The following is a 19,624-nucleotide window of genomic DNA, read 5'->3' on the forward strand; positions in this document are numbered from 1 at the left end:
AAAGAAAAGTGTGTACAAAATGTGTATATATATATATATACACAAAAATGTTCAAGGAAGTCTAGAGACCTGGACAATGTTCTGGCTTCCTAATGTTTATTTTATTTTGTTTTTATTTTTTGGTACTATGGGTTGAGCCTAGGGTTGTTCTATCTCTGAGCTATACCCCCATCCTTTTTTTTTTTTTTTTGGCACTGGGGATGGAGCACAGAGGCATTCTACCTCCAAGCTACACTCTCAGCCCGCTTTTATTTCTTGTTTGAAAACAGGATCTCACTAGGTTGCCGAGAGTCTTGCTAAGTAGCTGAGGCTGGCCTTGAACTGTGATCCTCCTATCTTAGCCTCCCACTACTGGGATTACAGGCTTGCACCTCCACACCAGCCCCTGATGTTATATATTTCAGTGGGTGGCTTGTATCAAGTAGACTCAGTACTGGGGTCCTGGCTGTTGGGTTGCAGTCAGAGGTGGGGTGACTCCTCTGTTGGGGATTCAGTCCCCTTTTTTCTGGAGAACTTAGAAGTGAAACAGAACTTTGTTCCAATCTTTACTGTTCACCCACTGAGGCTGGATCAAAATGTTAGTGTCAGGATTGAAGCCCTGATTTCTCCAGTTTCCCTCTCCTCTGCCATCACCAACCCTATATGCAGTGGACCTCACCAGGCCTCAGGAAGTGAAGACACTGGCCTTTTGAGCTGGGCCTGGAGGGGTGGGACAGTCTACACAGAGGGCTTTTTGTTGAGGCAGTGCCCACAGTAACCAGAGTGTCTATGGGATCGTCTCTCTGCTTGCTGAGAAAACTATTAAGGGTTCAGTCAATCCAAGCTTTTAAAAAAAATAAAACCCTATAGGCCGCACATGGTGGTGCACACTTGTAATCCCAGCGCTTGGGAGGCTGAGACAGGAGGATCACGCAGGTTCGAAGCCAGCCTCAGCTACTGAGTGAGGCTCTCAGCAACTTAGTGAGGCCCTGTTTCTAAGTAAAGTATAAAATAGGTCTGGGAGTATAGCTCGGAGGTAGAAAAGCCCCTGGGTTCCACCCTCAGTACCACACACACACGCACAATTGAAACCCTATTAGGTGCAGTGGTACATGCCTGTAATTCAGCTACTCAGGAGGTTGAGGCAGGAGGGTTGCAAGTTCAAGGTTAACATGGGCAATTTAGCAAGACCTGAGTAGAAAATAGGGTTGGGGGTGTAGCTCAGAGGTAGAATGCCCCTGCCTTCTATCCCAAATACCGCAAAAAATAAAAAATAAATGGGGCTGAGGATGTGGCTTAGTGGCAAAGCACCCCTGGACTCAATCCCCAGTATCTACATAAATAAATAATAAAATAGGAAATCCCAAGCCAGGCACCAATGCACATGCTTCTAATTCCAGAAATGTGGGATACTGAGGCAGAATAGTAATTTGAGGCCAGCTTGGCAACTTGGTGGGAGCCTGGCAAAAAAATTTAAAGCTTGAGAGCCAAGGATGCAGTGCTGGGCGTGGTGGCACATGAGTGCCCCTGAGAGTGCCATCTCAGTCAGACCTGGATGACAGGGAGGGTGGTCTGTGCCCTCAGCAGTCCCCCAGGCACTGACCCTCAGCTTTGGGAAGGGAACCTGGGAGGGCAACATTGCCAGGCCTGCTGTGGGCACAAAGTAAAGAGGAATCTAACCTGGCTGTGTTCCAAGTAGCCATGTCCTGGCAGGAAGGCCCTTCCCATCCCAGAGCTCAGTTTCTCCATCTGTATGTGTGTGTGTGGGGGGGTTACTGGGGATGGAACCCAGGGGCATTTTACCTCCATTCACTCCAAGCCCTATTTTTTAAATTTTGAAACAGGGTCTCACTATGTTGCTGAGACTGGCCTCGAACCTGCAATCCTCCTGTTTCAGTCTCCTAAGTACTGGGATTACAGTTGTGTGCCACCATGCCTGGTTTAGGGTTCACTTTTTTTCCCCTTAAGTATTGTGGATTAAACCAAGGAACATTCTACCTCTGAGCTACACCTCCAGTCCAATTTTTTATTTTTGAAACCATCTTACTAAGTTACAGAAGGCCTCACTAAGTATCTGACGCTGGCCGAGAACCTGCAATCCTCCTATCTCTGCCTCCCAGATACTGGGATTACAGGTGTGTATCACCATGCGTGGCTTGGCCTCTGCATTAGGATTGCATACCACCTGTCCACTGGAACCAAGCCTCTAACGCATAGTTTTGAGGGACAAACCAAACCATAGCAGTGTTTTTCAAACTTGGCCCCTTAGGAGTGGTGCCGGGCAGCAGAGTGACCAGGCCCTGTGGTCCCACCACCTCCCTTACAGGTTTCACAACTTGGTGGTCATGTGACCTTGAAGTGGCTAGGATTGCATCCCTGCTGCCCAGCTCTGCCATGTGGGTGCAGCCACTTGAGCTAGAAAGGGCTGTCTGGGGCTCACTTCCCCTTTCAAGCTGCTTGGGAACATCCTGGCCTTGACTGAGGCAAGAACAGAGCCGTTGCGATTGCCCCAGCAGGAGCCTCGGTGTTACTTAACTCGGTGTGCAAACACCTGGCTGCTCTGCGTTGACTGGATTCTTTGCCTGAGTGACCTGTGAACTTGGCAGGGCTAATGGTCAGTGTTTCTTGAAGCTGGGGACAAGGTGTAGCCCCTGGTAATGATCTGGCTGGAACCTCCTGGTAGCTTCCTGTGAACTCCGTGACCTATGGACTTTGCATCTTTCAGCAGGCCTGTTGTTACCAGATCCTGGTCCCACAAAATCAGGAACTTTCTTATTGCCACAGATTACAATTTTCTGCCCCGAGTGCCCAGAGGACTCGTGAGGGCAGGGCTGCACAGCGCGGGGCCTCAGGCCACACTTTGCTCTTAGCCTGTGTGGAAGCCAGGTAGAGTGTTGAGATCTGGGGTGTTTCTACCAGCAGGTGGGTCAGCCTGGCGGAGGTTCACACTGGAAATGTCTTGCTGGAAGTCAGTTGCATTCATGGGCTGGACAGCTGGCCAGGGAGGTGCAGACACCTGAGAATTTCCTCCACTGGACTGTGGAAACTGGTTACTCCTTTCAAAAGCAGATTGCTAGGAGGAAGCATACCACCAAGTACCAAGTACCATGTGCATGTAGGTCACTATCACTCTGAACTACATTATAATATGAGACTACAGTGCAGCAATGAAAGTATTTAAAAAAGAAATAAGCCAGGTGTAGCGCTGCACGGTTGTAATCTAGTACTTGGGAGACTGACACAGGAGGATCATGGGTTTGCGGCCAGCCTCAGCTACTCAGGCCCTCTGCAATTTAATGAGGCCCTGTTTCAAAATAAAGAAGAAAAACTAGGGCTGGGAGTGTAGCTTGGAGGTAGAATGCCTCTGGGTTCAATACCAATTTCCTAAATAAATAAATAAATAAATAAATAAGGCTGGGTCTGGGGTATAGCTTAGAGGTAGAATGCCCCTAGATACCATACAAAAAAAAAAAAAATACTAATAAAAAATAAAGGGCTAGGTGTGATGCTTGGAGGTATCATGCCTCTGGATCCAATTCCCGGAACTCCTAGGCTGAGGAACTGGGCCTTGGCAGTACTTTGAAAACGCCTGTACATTCCTCATCTCCTTTCTATACAGAACACCTTCATTTTTTCACTATAATTCCATTGTTTTCTTTTCTTTTTCTTTTCTTTTTTTTTTTTTTTTTGTGGTACTGGGGTTCCTGGAAACCCTTCTATCTCTGGGCTACACTCCCAGACCTATTTTTATATTTTTTAATTTGGAAACAGCGTCTCTTAAGCCAGCATGGCTGGCTTCAAACCTGCGCGATCCTCCTGTCTCCGCCTCCCAAGCGCGGGGATTACAAGCGTGCGCCACTATTCCCGGCCCACTTATAAACAGTATGGTCTTTTATTGGTGGTGCTGGGGATTGAATCCAGAGGCGTTCTCTCTCTAAGCTATACCTCCAGCCCTATTTTATTCTTTAATTGGAAACAGGGTCTCACTAGTTGCTGAAAGCCTGATTAAATTTCTTTTTTTTAGGTACTGCGGATGGAACCTAGGGGCATTTGACCTCCGAGCTACACCTCCTGCCCTATTTTTTATTCTTTATTTTTTATTTATTTAATTTTTTTAGTGGTACTGGGGTACACTCCCAGACCTATTTTTATACTTTTTTATTTGGAAACAGGGTCTCTTAAGCCAGTGCGGCTGGCTTTGAACCTGCGCGATCCTCCTGTCTCCACTTCCCAAGTGCTGGGATTACAAGCGTGCGCCTGGCTTTATTCTTTATTTGAGACAAGGTCTCACTAAGTTGCATAGGGCCCCACTAAGTAACCCACGCTGTCCGCAAACTGCTATCCTCCAGTCTCAGCCTCCCAAATGCTGGGATTACAAACATGCCCCATCACGCCCGGCTGAGCCTCGTTAAATTTCTGAGGCTGGCTTCAAACATGTGATCCTCCTGCCTCAGCCTCCCAAGTACTGGGATTCCAGGTCTGTGCCACTGCACCCAGCCCAGTATGGTCTTCTGTTCTCTATAGATCCGCTTTTTTCACACATTTTGTTGGTGAGAGCACTGGTACTAGGTCTGAAGTATAGGTTATTTATTCCCACTGCTATATAGTATCCTGTTCTGTTGATGGGCACGTAGGCAGTTCCAGGTCATACTATTGCCGTAAGCGTGGGGACGCCCCTGTTTGTTTCCCAGAGCACACAGGAGCGTGTGTGTATTAATCCATGTTCCTCTGAGTGGAATCACTGAATCTTGGGGAATGTGCATCTTCAGCACATTACTTTTTTGTGGCTTACTAGTTAAAATGTTACTCAGGGTTTTTTATTTTTCTTGAGCCAGTTTGAGTAAGTTATGTTTCCCTAGAATTTTTCTGTTTTTACATTTGCTTATATCGGGAAATTTGGAGTTTTTATGCTTAGGCCTTGACTTCCTTTTCTTCTTTCTTTCTTTATCTTTTTTCCTTTGGGAAAGTGGTAATAGGGACTGAAACCAGGGGCGTTCCACTCTGACCTATACTCTGAGCCCTTTCTATGTTTGGTTTGGTTTGGTTTGGTGGGTCTGGGGGTGGAACCCAGGGGCATTCGACCTCCAAGCTACACCTCCTGCCCTATTTTTTTGAAACAGTCTCACTAAGTTGTGGAGGGCCTCACTAAGTACTAAGTTGCGGAGGGCCTCACTAAGTAGCTGAGGCTGTCTGTGAACCGCGAGCCTCCGGTCTCAGCCTCTCAAATGCTGGGATCACAAGCGTGCGCCACCACGCCCGGCCCTTTTTATGTTTTGACACAGATTCTCAGAAGGTTGCTGTGAGTCTTGCTACATTGCTGAGGCTGTCCTCCAACCTGCAGTTCTTCTGTCTCGGCCTCCCAAGTACTGGGTTTACGCCTAGATACTGACTTCCATTTCTAATGTTGCTTTTCTCATTTTTTCAATCCTACCTTTTGTGCTAAATTTTCAGTCTCTTCTTTCCTTATGGAATTAGCTCTTGGACTGGGGATGTACCTCAGTGGCAGAGTGCTTGCCTAGCATATACAAGGCCCTGAGTTCAATTTCCAGCACCACAAAAAAGAAGAAGAAGAAGAAGAGAAGAGGAGGAGGAGGAGGAAGAAATAATGAAGGAAGGAAAGAAAAATTTAAAAAAAGAAGAAGCTGGGCGTGGTGGCGCCCGCTTTTAATCTCAGCATTCGGGAAGCTGAGGCCAGAGGATTGCGGTTCGCAGCCAGCCTCAGCCACTTAGTGAGGCCCTCTGCAACTTAGAGAGACCCTGTTTCAAATTAAAGAATAAAAAATAGGGCAGAGGGTGTATGTAGCTTGGGGGTTGAATGCCCCTGGGTTCCATCTCAGACCTGCAAAAAAAAAAACAAAAAAACCAGTATCTCACTAGGTTGCTAGAGTCTCACTACATTTCTGAATCTGTCCTCGAACTTTCAATTCTGCTATTTCAGCCTTGCAAGTACTGGGATTACAGGTTTGTACCGCCCAGCTCAAAGTGTGTGTGTGTGTGTGTGTGTGTGTGTGTGTGTGTGTGTGTGTGTGTTTTATAATGGGAATTGAATCCAGGGGCATTTTATTATTTTGTTTTCAAATAGGCTGTCACTAAGTAGCTGAGGCTGGCCGTGAACCTGTGATCCTCCTGTCTCGGCCCTCCAAGTACTGGGACTACAAGGGTGCACCATTATACCTGGCTTCAATTTATTTTTTAACTTCTTCAGGTGCTTTTTTCTGTTCTGTCTATCTTTTTCTTCCTTCTTTTGTGTTTTGGAGCATTGGGGCCTGCCTTGGTGAGGTCCTGAGAGGTGCTTGGCCCTCTTGGTTTGTACATTGAGAAGCCTTGCCCAGGGCAGTCAGACCATCCTCATCTCCTAACCTGTGAGCCCAGAAAGTCCCTGAGGATGAGGGTCCCTGTGGAAGAATGTGTCTTCTGGAGGGGGGGCTGGCAGGAGGGAAGGATTTCCAGAAACTTTATTTGGGCCTACCGCTAAGCTCCTCACACCCCTTCATAGATTTTAAGTAAACTTTTTCTGCTAAGGCAGGGATTTTTGAATACTCAAGTCTGCTTTTAACCCCCTTGTAGCACTATGAGGTAGACCTTCTCTCTTACCCCTGCTCTAGACTCTGTGCCCTCATGCATCTCAGGCAAAACCACAGGGTGGGGCTACTACCTACAGTGGTCTGGCCCAGGCAGGCTGGGCTGCACAAAAAGCTTAGGGTTCAAAATCACAGATTCCCATGCTTTGGGCCCCAAAGGCCCACTAGCGGGTTGGCCTTAAAAATAGCTGTGTCTCTCCTGGATGCTCAATGCTCTACAATTTACAGAGCCCTCTCTCAATCCTTAGTTCATTTCTTCCTTCTTGTCTGCCTGTGGCTGGGAGTGGGTCGCTATTACAGCCTGCAGATGAGGAGCTGGAGGCTCCAAAAGGTTTGGCCCCTCATCCTTTAGCCAGTATGGTGGCCTTAGGTGACCTGGGCACTTTCATGCATTCTCACTTTGTCCCCCTGGGACCCTTCACAACATCTCCATTTGTAAATAAAGAAGCCAAGTCCCTGGGAGGGGACATGAACAGGTTCTGCAGCTCAAGTGGCACAGCCCAGACCCCCGCCCCAGAACAGTGCAGAGGGAGAAACTGGAAAGCTCTGGGGAAAGGCCAGGACGCTGGACCCTAGGGGTTTTGTGGTTTGTTTGTTTGTTGAGGTACTGGGGAAAGGAACCTAGAGGCATTCTATCTCTGAGCTACACCCCCAGCCTTATATTTTTATTCTTTATCTTGAAGCAGGGTCTCACTGAGTTGCAGAGGGCCTCACTAAGTAGCTGAGGCTGTCCGTGAACCGTGATCCTCCTGTCTCGGCCTCCCGAATGCTGGGATTATAAGCGTACGCCACCACGCCTGGCCCTAGGGATCTTTTCCTTTGTGTGTGTTTAAGCAGTTGGCCAGACACGGCTTTGGAAGGAATGAAATGTTGTGGGCTCTCCCTCGAGAGCCTAGCAAGAAGGGCTAACTTCTAGCATCTCTTCATGGCTGACCACCTGTGTTAGTCAGCTTTCAGTCACTGGGACAGAATACCTAAGCTAAACCAAAGGAAGAAAAGTTTTGTTTTTTGTTTTATTCGGGTCTGGGGATGGAACTTGGGGGCTTTCGACCTCTGAGCTACAACCTCTGCCCTATTTATTTTATTTTATTTATTTCTTCTTTTTTTTGAAACAGGGTCTCACTAAGTTGTAGAGGGCCTCACTAAGTAGCTGAGGCTGTCCATGAGCCATGATCCTCTGGTCTCGGCCTCCCGAATGCTGGGATTACAAGCGTGCGCCACCACACCTGGCAGAAAGGTTTATTTTGGATCATGGTTACTTGGCTCCATTACTTTGGGCCTGTGGTGAGGCACAGTTTCTCGGTGGGGAATGTCAGTAGAGCAAACTACTCACCTCCTGGTGGCCAGGAAGTGGGGGGCGGGGGGAGTGGGGCTCTACTGTCCTCTTCAAAGGCACGTCCCCAATGGCCTAATTCTTCCAACAGGCCCCACCTCTTTAAATTTCTACCTCCTCCCAACAGCACCATAGCTGGAGACCAAGCCCTGGGGATAGTAAGAGCTAAATTCTGACGCCGCCTTCTTCGCCCTCTGTGTGCACCTGGGCATGCCTCTGCCACATGCAGGAAGCCCTTCCAGTGGCCCTGTGGGTGTCACCTGGGTCATGAAGTGGGCAGGGTAGATGGAGAGCCTGCTGTGTCTTTCTGCTAAGAGCAGTTTGGCCCAGAGTGCACATACTTTCTTGGCCCGTGTGGCTTTGTTATAGCAGGGTCATGACTTCAGGCAGGGGTCGTCCTGATGGGGAGGGCAGGAGGTCTTCCTAACTGTATTGATGGGGTGCCCTCAAACTGAGTCTGGCTCTGGGAGCAAGGAATTAGGCAGAAAAGGGTTTCTTGTTTACCTGTCCTCGCCTCCCTCTTTCAGGTGTAGTGTCTTTTCCCCATGACCAGGAGTTCATAGAAATGGTTAAGTATAAGATGATCGTGTGCTGGGAATGTGCTACTAAAACCAGCATGGGCAGTTCTCTGGAGTCCTCTACTAACATGTCTGTGCTGGGAGTGACTCACCCCTAACCTGGGAGCAGCCTGCTGGGTGGGGGGCGCTGTGTGAGCCCCAGGTGTCGCATGTGCCCTTGGGCCTGGCGTTGGGCATGTTTTAGTGTGAACCCTGGAAGAGCGGCCTCAGAGGGCCGGGCGCGCTGCATGTGGAGGAGACTGGGAGCCCGTGCCCTGCAGCTGACCTCTTAGCAGAACCCTGGACCTCAGGGGTGCTGGGTTGCAGCAGGTCCCAGCAGGAACCCCAGCCTCTAGCCCCCTATTCCTGGGGCTGGATTAGTCTTGTGGGTCCAGGGAGACCCAAGCAAGTCTCATCTCTAGGATGTAATCCTGGCACGTTCTCATTCTAGTCCCTTTGCTCAGCAGCACTCAGTTATTAAAACAAGAGTCTAAAGAGGGGGGCGCCTTGAGCTCCAGGGCTGGACTGGCTGGTTCTGGCTTTTGTCAGCCCCACTCCAGCCCTTATCCACAGTCAGAAGGAGTTTTTAATGACTGTAGCCTTTGTAGATGATGAGATTGTGTTTTGCTTTTAAAATGTTGCATGAAAATATGGGGTCAATTGTGATAGCAGGCCTCAAAATGCCCATTTAAAAAGCTGCCAAGAGCCGGGCGTGGTGGCGCACGCTTGTAATCCCAGTACTTGGGAGGCTGAGACAGGAGGATCGCAGGTTCAAGAATAGCCTCAGCAAGCAATGAGACTCTCATCAACCTAGCGAGACCTTGTTTCAAAATAAAAATAAAATAGGGCTGGGGGTATAGCCTGGAGGTAGAATGCCCCTGGGTTCAATTTCCAGTACCACAAAAAGTAAAAAATAAATTACTAAGAAGTCCAATGGTGCAGTTGGAAAACCCAGAGCCTGATTCTTCTGGCTCCCAAACCTTCCCAAATCCACGTGTTGAGGCTGCTGTGAGATTTGTGGCCACTCAGTGAGCCTCAGGCCCTGATCTCTGCCCCATGGTCCTGGAGGACCCGCACCCTGAGGAGGGCAGGGAGCCCATTACAGGTGGGCAGGCCCTGGGCAGTCCCGTTAGAATGTGGCTCGTGATCATTTAGAGAGGAGCTGGGAGGTGGGAGCTGCCTCCACCCAACACAAGCTGCTCCCCAGGCCCCACCCTGCCCAGTGGTGGCCACATCTACTTGGTTGCCATTTCCTGGGACCCTCTGGACTTCTAAATTGAGCCTCACTTACCCCAGATTTTTTCAGTTGCCATCATTGAGGGCCTGGGCTGGTGCCTTTGAGAAGAGATGCTAGTCCCTGGCATCTGCTAGCTGTCCACCTCCCAGGCCTCCGGCAGTGACCTCCTTGAGACTCAGTGCCGTCCTCTGGGGAATAGGAGCACATGGTTCTCTGACCAGCGAAGCCTTTGTGACTCTTCAGGACAGGCATCCCTGGCTCCTTGTACATGGGCCTGGGGTGAGTGTCATGTCAGGGGCCCAGCACCGTGATACGTAGAACTCACTAATGCCCGCCTTCTCTCCCGGGCCACAGCCACCCCACATCATGCTGCAGCGCTGCCGAGATCATGGCTGTCCTCTTTTTCCACACCATGCGCTACAAGGCCCAGGACCCTCGGAACCCTCACAATGATCGCTTTGTGCTTTCGAAGGTAAGAGTCCCACTTCCCACTGCCAGCCATGTTGCACCTGAGGCCAGGAACAGTCTCTGAGCCCTGCTTCCCAGTTTAAGCTCAGTCCTGGCCCCTCTTGGTGTCATACTCTGTGCTGACCCAGCTGGCAAACTTAATATACGACTCTTCCCTGGGGCCAGGTACAGCAACAAGGCTCTAACCCACAGGAGCAGGGCTGGGGGCAATGGAAAGTATTCTGTCGGGTGTTCTACTCAATCTGTGTTGAATCCAGGTCTGGAGATATTTTGTCTTTTTCCTTTTTTTTTTCAGTTCTGGGAATGGAACCAAGGGCATTCTACCTCCGAGCTACACCCCCAGCCTTGTTTTTTATTCTTTATTTTGAAACAGGGTCTCACTGAGTTGCAGAGGGCCTCACTAAGTAGCTGAGGCTGTCATCAAACCGTGATCCTCCTGTCTCAGCCTCCCAAATGCTGGGATTACAAGCGTGTGCCACCGCGCCCAGCTTATTTTGTGGTTTTCTACTTGAGTCTGTGTCGTGCTGGCACTCTAAAGGCCATAACTTGCCACCCCCCCAGGAATCGTGTCATACCCCAGCAGGGTTTGGATGGGGCACACTGTCTTGCCTTCGTGGTGATTTTCACAGCCACAAACCATACCACAATCGCCCTAAATCCACCTGTCCTCAGGCCTGGCTCAGCGGCCCCTGGCCTCTTGGGACAGACTTTAGGGCTCAGTAGTCTGTCCAAGTCTGTCACGTGCCAGAAACCAGGGATTAGGGCAGCCGGCTGCCGGCTGGGGTTTTGGCCTCATCTAGCCACACAGCTGTGCCCGTGTCTCTTAATGCCTGCCCAGCCTTGGCTATGGGAGCTTTGGGCTGAAAACCAAGAGAGATGAAAGGGGAGAAGTGGCCTTCACTTGTTTCCTCCCTTGAAACGGATGCCCAGCCAGGCCCCGTGTTCTGTGTGCAGTAGGAATAGCCCTGTGTATCAGCTCCCTGATGATCCCGTACTTTCTGCCTCCCGGCAGGGCCATGCAGCTCCCATCCTGTATGCAGTCTGGGCTGAAGCTGGCTTCCTGCCCGAGGCGGAGCTGCTGAACCTGCGGAAGATCAGCTCCGACCTGGACGGTCATCCCGTCCCTGTAAGTACAGCCTCCAGCCATCTCCCGAGGCTCTGGCTCCACTTTCTCTCTCCCAGGCACAGGGATTGGGGCAGGCGCCCAGCAGGAAGCTGGTGAAAGGCAGAGGAGGGGCCGAGAGGAGGAAGGAGAGATGTGGGTATTTGGGAGCCCATTGTATTCAACCCAGGCGGTGAAAGAGCAAGTCCTCTTGAGGTCCCAGCTAGGGCTGGTTTAGGTGGACTTCAGGGCCCCTCTCCAAGCTTCTCTTCCCCCTGGGCTCCTGGGCAGATAGGCAGTGCTCTGGGAGAGAGGTTCACCAGGGTCATGACGGAGGTCATGTTGGAGATGCACTAGGGAAGGAGCCCAGCCTGCGCCACACAAGTTACCACGAAACGTCGCTGTGATGCGGGCGCTCAGTACAGCCAATGTTCCGCATTGGGCTTTGTCAGATTCCCCAGCTGCTTTATAAGTTTTATGAGACTCTGTTTAGAGATGAGACGACTGAGACTCAACGAGGCTTAGTCCACAGCCTGAGGCCACCAGCTGTCTGGAGGCTGCTGTAATTGAACCCACACCTGCAGTTCCCTTGGTATGAGAATGAGAAGTCACATCCTGCGAAAGGCTTTCTGCAGGAGACAGGCTCACAGGTCTGGGGAGGGGTGTGGTTGCCGTGCCTCCCACAGCCGGTGAGGCCCGGATTCTGGGTTTGAGTTGGAAATGCTCCTCTCCCTGTGAGTAACTGTAGCTCTCTGTTATAACAGAAACAAGCGTTCACTGATGTGGCCACTGGCTCCCTGGGCCAGGGCCTTGGGGCAGCTTGCGGAATGGCCTACACAGGCAAATACTTCGACAAAGCCAGGTAACACCCCTTCCCACCTTTACCCTTGATGATTTTGAGAGGGTTCTTCAGTGGTCTGGCCTTGAGGACCTGCTTGCCAGCTACCTCTTCTTGCCTAGCTGGGACTGAGTAACATATGTGCATGGCCTGTTCTGCCCTTAGAAAGACCCACTGGGGGTGATGCCATGGCCAGCCCCCATTTTGAATGAGAACAAAGGGACCTTTCCAGAGCTCCTCAGCAGTGACTAGCAGGCCAGGTGCGCACCAGCGCACGTGGTCCTGCCCATGCTCTGTGGCCACGGTGCTTTGGCTGAGGAGTTCCTGTGAAGCCCTTACGCTCAGCAGACCCCCCACCCAGGTCCGAGCTACTTGCCTTTATCTTGGGAAAGGGTTGTATGTTGTGGAGGATTCTGGGGCACTTGAGTCATCTATTAGCCAGAGAAGACAGTCATTTGAGAGACTGAACTTGTAAGTGGGTGAGGAGCCTGTGCCGGTTGGTTTGTAGGAGAGTATAGATCTCAGCGGCACAGTTATCTGCTGTGGCCAGACTATTGAGAAGAAACTAGCCAGGCTCTGTGCTCAGTGCCCACGTGCTAGGTCATGTTTTACCTCGATAAGCCCCTGTGAGAGGGGGAATGGTATGAGTGCCCCTCATACAGATGAGGAGATCGGGGCTGGAGATGCGGCTCTGTGCTAGAGCATTTGCCTAGTAGATGCAAGGCCCTGGATTCAGGCCCCAGCACTGCAGTGAGAGGCAGATGAGGAACCCAGGAAAGATGCTGCTTGTCTAGGTCCCCTGGTGAGTGTGGGAAGCATCTGGAGTGCACATTCAGAGTCCCCAGGCTGCGCGGTGAGGTCCAAGGGAAGCGTGGGAAGTGTGTAGGGCGAGGCCTGCAGGCAAAGAGCCTCCTAGAGGGGAGCCAGTGGGGTTGGGCCTGCAGGGAGGCGGGGAGGACCCAGCCCTACAATCGGGGGCTTCCCTCTGCCCTGCGGTCCTCCCAGCCAGGCCCTTGGTGGGGCTGGAAGCAAGTGGACCCTCCCTCCAGTGACAGGTGTCTACAGGAGCCTTGCCATGTGGGAAGCACCTGCTGTGTGCAGGCTGCTCCCTGGGGCGTGGGGGGGTCCCTCCAGGCCCCTGGAGGCCCAGGCCACCTGGCAAGCAGCACGGCCTTTGCCGTCAGGCAGTCCCTGGCTGACCGTGGAGACAAGCTAAGCTACACCCAGAAGTGATTCACCGTGAAGTGAAGAAAGAGTCACAAGAATGAGCTGTGTGTTTAAGAGCATTTCATTTGGCCTGGAACCAGATGGATGAGTTAATTACTCTCTACAGTTGCTTGAAATAATTCCCTATGAAGGATCATTTCCTGCCCCTAACATAATGGGACAAGCCGGTACAGGGAGAAGGGGTTGAGCCAGGTTCCCAGAGGTCCTGGCTCAGACTGTACCAGGGGAGGGGGTCAGGTCAGCAGGGGATTATCAGGCTGGGCCAGGCACCCAGAGGTAGCATCCGAATAGAGCAGATTAGGTTCCTGGCACTGTTTTCCCTGCCATTTCTCTCTCTCTCCCTCTCTCTCTCTCTCTCTCTCTCTCTCTCTCTCTCTCTCTCTTTTTTTTTTTGGGGGGGGGGTTGTACTGGGCATGGAACCCAGCAGCTTTCTACCAGACCAATTTTATATTTTATTTGGAAACAGGTTCTCACTAAGTAGCTGAGGCTAGCTTCAAACCTGCGCAATCTTCCTGTCTCAGCCTCCCAAGTACTGGGATTACAAGCATGCACCACCATGCCCAGACCTGCCATCTCATTTTAAAAATATAGAACAGGCTGGGCGTGGTGGCACATGCTTGTAATCCCCGCGCTTGGGAGGCAGAGACAGGAGGATCACACAGGTTCAAAGCCAGCCACGCGCTCTGGTTTAGGAGACCCTGTTTCCAAGTAAAAATGTAAAAATAGGTCTGGAAGTGTAGCCCGGAGGTAGAAGGGCTTCCAGGAACCCCAGTAACACCACCAAAAAAAAAAAAAAAAAAAAAAAAAAAAGAACAGTATTACAAGCCGGGTGTGGTGACGCACACTTATAATTCCAGCATTTGGGAGGCTGAGACAGGAGGATCGAGGTTCAATGACAGCCTCAGCTACTACTTAGTGAGGCCCTTTGCAATCCAGTGAGACCCTGTTTCAAAATAAAGAATTACTAAGTGCTGGGGTGTAGCTCAGAAGTGGAATGCCCTGGACTCCATCCTTATCCCATACACACCACCTCAGCATTGTCACTGCTGCGACCCAAAGTGACTGACCACACGGCTTAGAGCAAGGAAGATTTATTTGCTCTGTTTTTGGAGATTCCAGAGTTCAGTCGTGTCAGGCCAGGTCTACAGAGGTCAGGGCCTGGCAGTGGGGAGCAGCTCCTCATCATGAAGGCCACAAAGCGAGAGAGCGGGCACTCAGGCAATACACAGTCCTCCAGGCCACAGCCCTGGGACCCACCTTCCCCAGCCCCACCCCACCTGCCTAGGAAATCCACTAGGCTGTATTATCCACTGATTAGATTACAACCCTGGGAACTTGTTGTGTCAACTGAACATTAATACATAGCTCTTCAGGGTACATTCTGTCCCTAACCATGACACGCACCTTTGGTATGTGTGAGTGTTACTAGAGATTGAATCCAGGGGCATTCTACCTCCACGCTATACCCCCATCCCTTTTTTATTTTTTGCTTTGAAACAGGATCTCGCTAGGCTTCTGAGAGTCTCACTAGGTTGCTGAGGCTGGCCTCAAATCTGTGATCCTCCTGTCTCAGCCTCACAAGTACTGAAATTACAGGTATGCATCACCACCCAGCTTCCCTTTCCTGTTCACAGCCCCTTTCCCAGTATCTCAGGGCACCCCAAACTTGTCCTCAGTCTCGAGGCCCAAGCTGTGCTGGGATTGCACTCAGCCCAGTCTGGCTTACCTGGAAGGGGGCTGTGTTTGGGAGGGCAGCCAGCTTGCTTCCCTGGAATTTCTTACTGAAGATGTCCAGCTTCCTGCAGGCCTGCTCATCACTGTCAGAGTTGTCCCTCTCGGGAACTGCTGAGCCCTCAGGGTCTCTGGCCTCCTGGTAACCTGCAGGGAAGAACAGGCAGCTTTAGGGACAAGATCCAGTTTCAGAAAAGCACAGGTCTGATAGGGCTTCTGTGAAGCGCAGGCCCTGTGGTCTGCCGGGAACCCTTACCTGGCCTGGTAAGATCCTGTTTCAAAATAAAATAAGGGACTGGAGACCTGGAACTAGTCACAGAAAATGAAAGATCTTGTTTTTCTTTTTTTCTTTTTTCTTTCTTTTTTTTTTTTTGTTTTGTTTTGTTTTGTTTTGTTGAGGGTCTGGGGATGGAAACCAGAGGCATTTGACCTCTGAGCTACACCCCCTGCCCTATTTTTTATTCTTTATCTTGAAACAGGGTCTTGCCAAATTGCGGAGGGCCTCACTAAGTAGCTGAGGCTGCCTCCCTAATGCTGGGATTAGTGCACCACCACGCCCGGCTTTGTTTTTTTCTCATATGCAGAAGCCAGGGAGTGATCAGAATACCAGAGGGATTTCAGATGAGGGGAGAGAAACTTCAGTGGGGCCGGGAGGTGGTCTGGGGCTGGGAAGGGGGCGGGGAGATCAGCTTCCACCAGTGTCAACCTCAGTATCCTGTGGGGGAGGGAGGGAGGGAGGAGCCGGGGAAGCCCAGCCAGTGCAGCGCGAGTACGTCCCCATCACTGATTCACGTTGAGACTAGAATGCGCCGATAAAAAAGTTTAAATTTAAAAAAAAAATACATGTATACATGTTAAAAGGGTTAGGTAAATAGTACAGTGGTAGTTTAATCCCAAGTACCCCCCCACCCACACACACACACAGAAGGAGGAAGATTATGCCAGATGCGGAGATTGCAGGCATTCCTCGGGCCTGTAGCGTGCTGAGTCATGCGGCGGCCCCGCCCCGACCGCCCACCGTCCCAGCCTTGTCCTGCTTCCCTGCCTCTGTCCTGCAACTAGTAGGCTGGAGGCCTGGATGCTGAGTTCGGAGCTGCGGCGGGGTCCTCTCCATGCCCACAGGAGCAAGAGGGCAGCTATGTCCTCTCCAATGTAGGCCAGGCACCAGCTTCATCCCCGGGGCCACACAGCTGGATGGGGCAGGTAAGGGGATCCGAGTCCTGCTGCTCCTACCCAGTGTGCCCAACCAGAGGGACCGGACAGCCCAGGCTGCGGATGTGTACCTTCACTGTTCTGAGCCTGTTCCCTATCTCTGCTTACCTAGAGAGGGGCACTCTGCACTCAGCGACCATACTCCTGGGTATGGTCCAAGGGGCAGTGGCTCCTGTGTGCCCATAGCTGCTCCCCTCCCTCACACCAGTGCCCTCATATCTCCTAGGGCTGGGTTGCACCCCGATGGTCTCCTGCCTCTAGTCTCACTCCCTTTACTCCAGCCTCGCCTGGGGCTGGGGAATGCTCTAGTTTCTGGGTAATTCATTCTAAGATCAGTGCTGGTCTAGCAGGCTGTGCTGCCCTGAAGCCCCATTTTTGACACTCGGTATTGAAGGTAGGCAGTGTTGCCAGTGTTGAAGGTAGGCAGGCCCAGCTTGGGAGAGCCCGTTCTATAGGTCCCCGGTCCCCATGCTTGTCACAGGAGAGGGGTTAATTCTATGAAGAGTCTGGAGGGCTTCCCAGTGGGGGGAGAGGGGCACGCAGCTCAGGACTGGCAGAGTCCTTGGCTTACATGACAGAAAAGAATTTTAACACAAATCTGTGAGAGACACAAACCGGAATTTATTTGGAAAAGCAAGAAATTCACATTCAAGGGAGAATGTGGGCCATCTCTAAGTGAGATGCACTTGGGGGTCCATGGTTCTTTTATTAGACTTTCCTGAGGCGCAGGCAGAAAGAGGTGGGGATGACGTCACTCAGGAGGTCGGTCACAAGATGATCGCGGGTGTTTTGGCCCTCTTCCTGGTCCTGATGGGGCCGTCACTATCTTATCCATAGGTATTGAGTTTTAAATTTTCCACAGGTGTAATCCCAGGCTGATATTTGGGACTGGTTGGAGGGGAGGGTGTTAGGGCTGGCCTGAGGATTGAGGGTGTTGAAGAATTTTGCCACAGGCTTCCATAGTAAAGTTACATCTCCCTGCTCTTCCATTATATTTCCTTTTTGCCTACTTTATTACCTCTGTGCTGCCTCATGCTGCCCTGTTTTCAGGACAGTGGGCAGTTCTCATCCCTCCCCTCCTGATCTATATCATTCATGGTCTATCTCCTCCTGGCAGGAGAGTCTGGTCCCCAAGGTGCCCTTTCACTCTGGTCCACCCAGCAGGTCCCCGGGATTCCTCTAGCACCTCCCTGCTGTGTGCTGTGGGTACTGCGGCCCCTCCTGCTCAGTATGGTCATCTGCCCACGCGCCCACTCCTCCTGCTTTCCTCTGCCCTGGCTCCTTGTTCTTCTGGATCTTATTGGCCAGATCTTTTTTTTTTTTTTTTTTTTTTTTTTTTTTAATGCTGGGAATTGAACCCAGTGCTTCCTGCATGATGCTAGGCACTGAACCACTGAACTGCATCCCAGGCCCCCTGGCATCTTAGAGCAGCCAGTCTTTTCCAGAGAGCTTTCTGCATAGCCATGTTCCCATGGAGTTGGGATGGGCAGCAGGGACCTGGCAACACTGGCTGTTCTGCATCTGTGGCTTCACCTCTACCTAGAGAGCAGGCTTCTCGGGAGGGTGAGGCTGAGGTCCCTATAGCCCCAGCGGAGTGGACCCACCTCCCACCTGCCCTCTGTTCACAGCTACCGCGTCTATTGTGTGCTGGGAGATGGGGAGGTGTCTGAAGGCTCCGTGTGGGAGGCCATGGCCTTCGCTAGCATCTACAAACTGGACAACCTCGTCGCCATTTTTGACGTCAATCGCCTGGGACAGAGCGATCCTGCCCCTCTGCAGCATCAGGTGGACATCTACCAGAAGCGGTGCGAGGCCTTTGGGTAGGTACAGGCTGTGGCTGAGCATGCGCTCCACGTGGAGTGTTACCTGCAATAGAAGTTTTCAGACACAGGAGCTGAAGCTGGAGGTTAAAGGCCATCTAACTGTAGTGTCTTGGCTCGTGGTTCCAAACTCTGGGCGTTTGGACTCTGGCTTAGGCCTCTGCCATGGATCTGTGGGCTGTGTGTGGCACAGCAGTTCTCAGAGCTTCTCACAAAGCCTCCCTTTGCTCTTGGAGGAGGAGGAGGCCAGAGGCTGAGGAGAGGATGGACATCAGCTGGGTGGCCACCCTCTGAGCCCAGCCCTAGCCAGCCTGGGGAAGAGGAGGCTCCCTCTCCTAGTAGAACCCTAACCCCTTAGACCTCAGGTGGTCACGAATTCAGAGTCAAGTGCTACAAAACATAGAGGTCCGTGCGGGTAGGTGCCAACCAGACCAGCCCTCCCCTGGTGCCTCCACCCCCGCTCTGACTACAAGCTGCTCTGCACTGGCCGAGGAGGCCAGGAAGGGCAGGGCCTCCCAAGGCCGTCTGTGATCATGAGCCGAGGCAATATCGAGGTTGCTTTGAGTGACACAGCTCACTCATCTGTTGTTTCTGGGGACAGACTTTATAAGTGAAGAGGATAAAGGGAGGGAATATTCTCTCTGGACAGATTTGGAAGCTAAGCCACAAGCTGCCTCCCCAAGGGCACATCAGTCTGGGGACATGAAGTTTAACCCTGGCATTTCCCTCTGTGATGTTTGTGCCCACAACCGTATGGCTCTGAAGTCAGATCATTTTTTTAAATTATTATTTTATGATACTGGGGATTAAACCCAGGAGTGTGCTACTTTTTCTTTTCTTTTCTTTTTTTTTTCTTTTTTTGGTACCAGAAATTAAAGCCAAAAGCATTCTCTCTCCAAGCTATACCCCAGACCGATTTTCTTTCTTATTTGGAAACAGGATCTCACTAGGTTGCTGAGAGCCTCACTAAGTTGCTGAGGCTATCCTCAAACCTGTGATCCTCCTATCTCAGCCTCCCAAGTACTAGGGTTACAAGCATGTACTACCACACCTGGCTGGGGCATTCTACCTCTGAGACCTTTTATGTTTTGTTTTGAGGCAGGGTATTGCTAGGTTGCCACAAGTATCACTAAGTAGCTGAGGCTGGTCTTAAACCTGTGATCCTCCTGTCTCCGCCTCCCAAGTACTGGGATTACAGGCCTTTGCTACCATGACTGGCAAGCTAGTCCTGGCTCTGCCACTAACTTGTTTCATGATCTTGTGCGTCCAGTGTCTTGGTTTACTTGTCTTTAAGATAGAACAAGAGTGGCACCTACATGGGGTCATGAGCTTCAGTGGTTAATGTGTGTGGTACGGTACTGGGCACATGTCTGTGCAGAGCGAGAACTTGGTATATGTTCACTGCTGCCTTTATTACTAATATGGCCGAAAGAGTCCAGAAAAGACGGATTCAAGAGCAATATCACCTTGCCCCTGCTCCCTGCTGTATATGTTGCGTAGCATGGTTCGTTTTAGAGTTTCCAGTACCGTGTCTGGCA

The 19,624-nt window shown here is 51.2% G+C and overlaps 1 protein-coding gene across 1 annotated transcript in view; it reads left to right on the top strand.

Annotated features, from left to right (window-relative positions):
- TKT (transketolase) overlaps positions 1 to 19,624 on the top strand; it is a gene marked incomplete at both ends in the record, with an annotated part of 35,687 nt that overhangs the window by 2,788 nt on the left and 13,275 nt on the right. The window contains 4 exon segments of the mRNA XM_080715198.1: positions 10,042 to 10,159; positions 11,168 to 11,281; positions 12,022 to 12,119; positions 17,895 to 18,086. Coding sequence (XP_080571324.1) covers positions 10,042 to 10,159; positions 11,168 to 11,281; positions 12,022 to 12,119; positions 17,895 to 18,086 — 522 coding nt within the window.

Source organism: Muscardinus avellanarius, assembly GCF_963383645.1.
Source record: "Muscardinus avellanarius genome assembly, chromosome: 18".
Taxonomy (NCBI): domain Eukaryota; kingdom Metazoa; phylum Chordata; class Mammalia; order Rodentia; family Gliridae; genus Muscardinus; species Muscardinus avellanarius.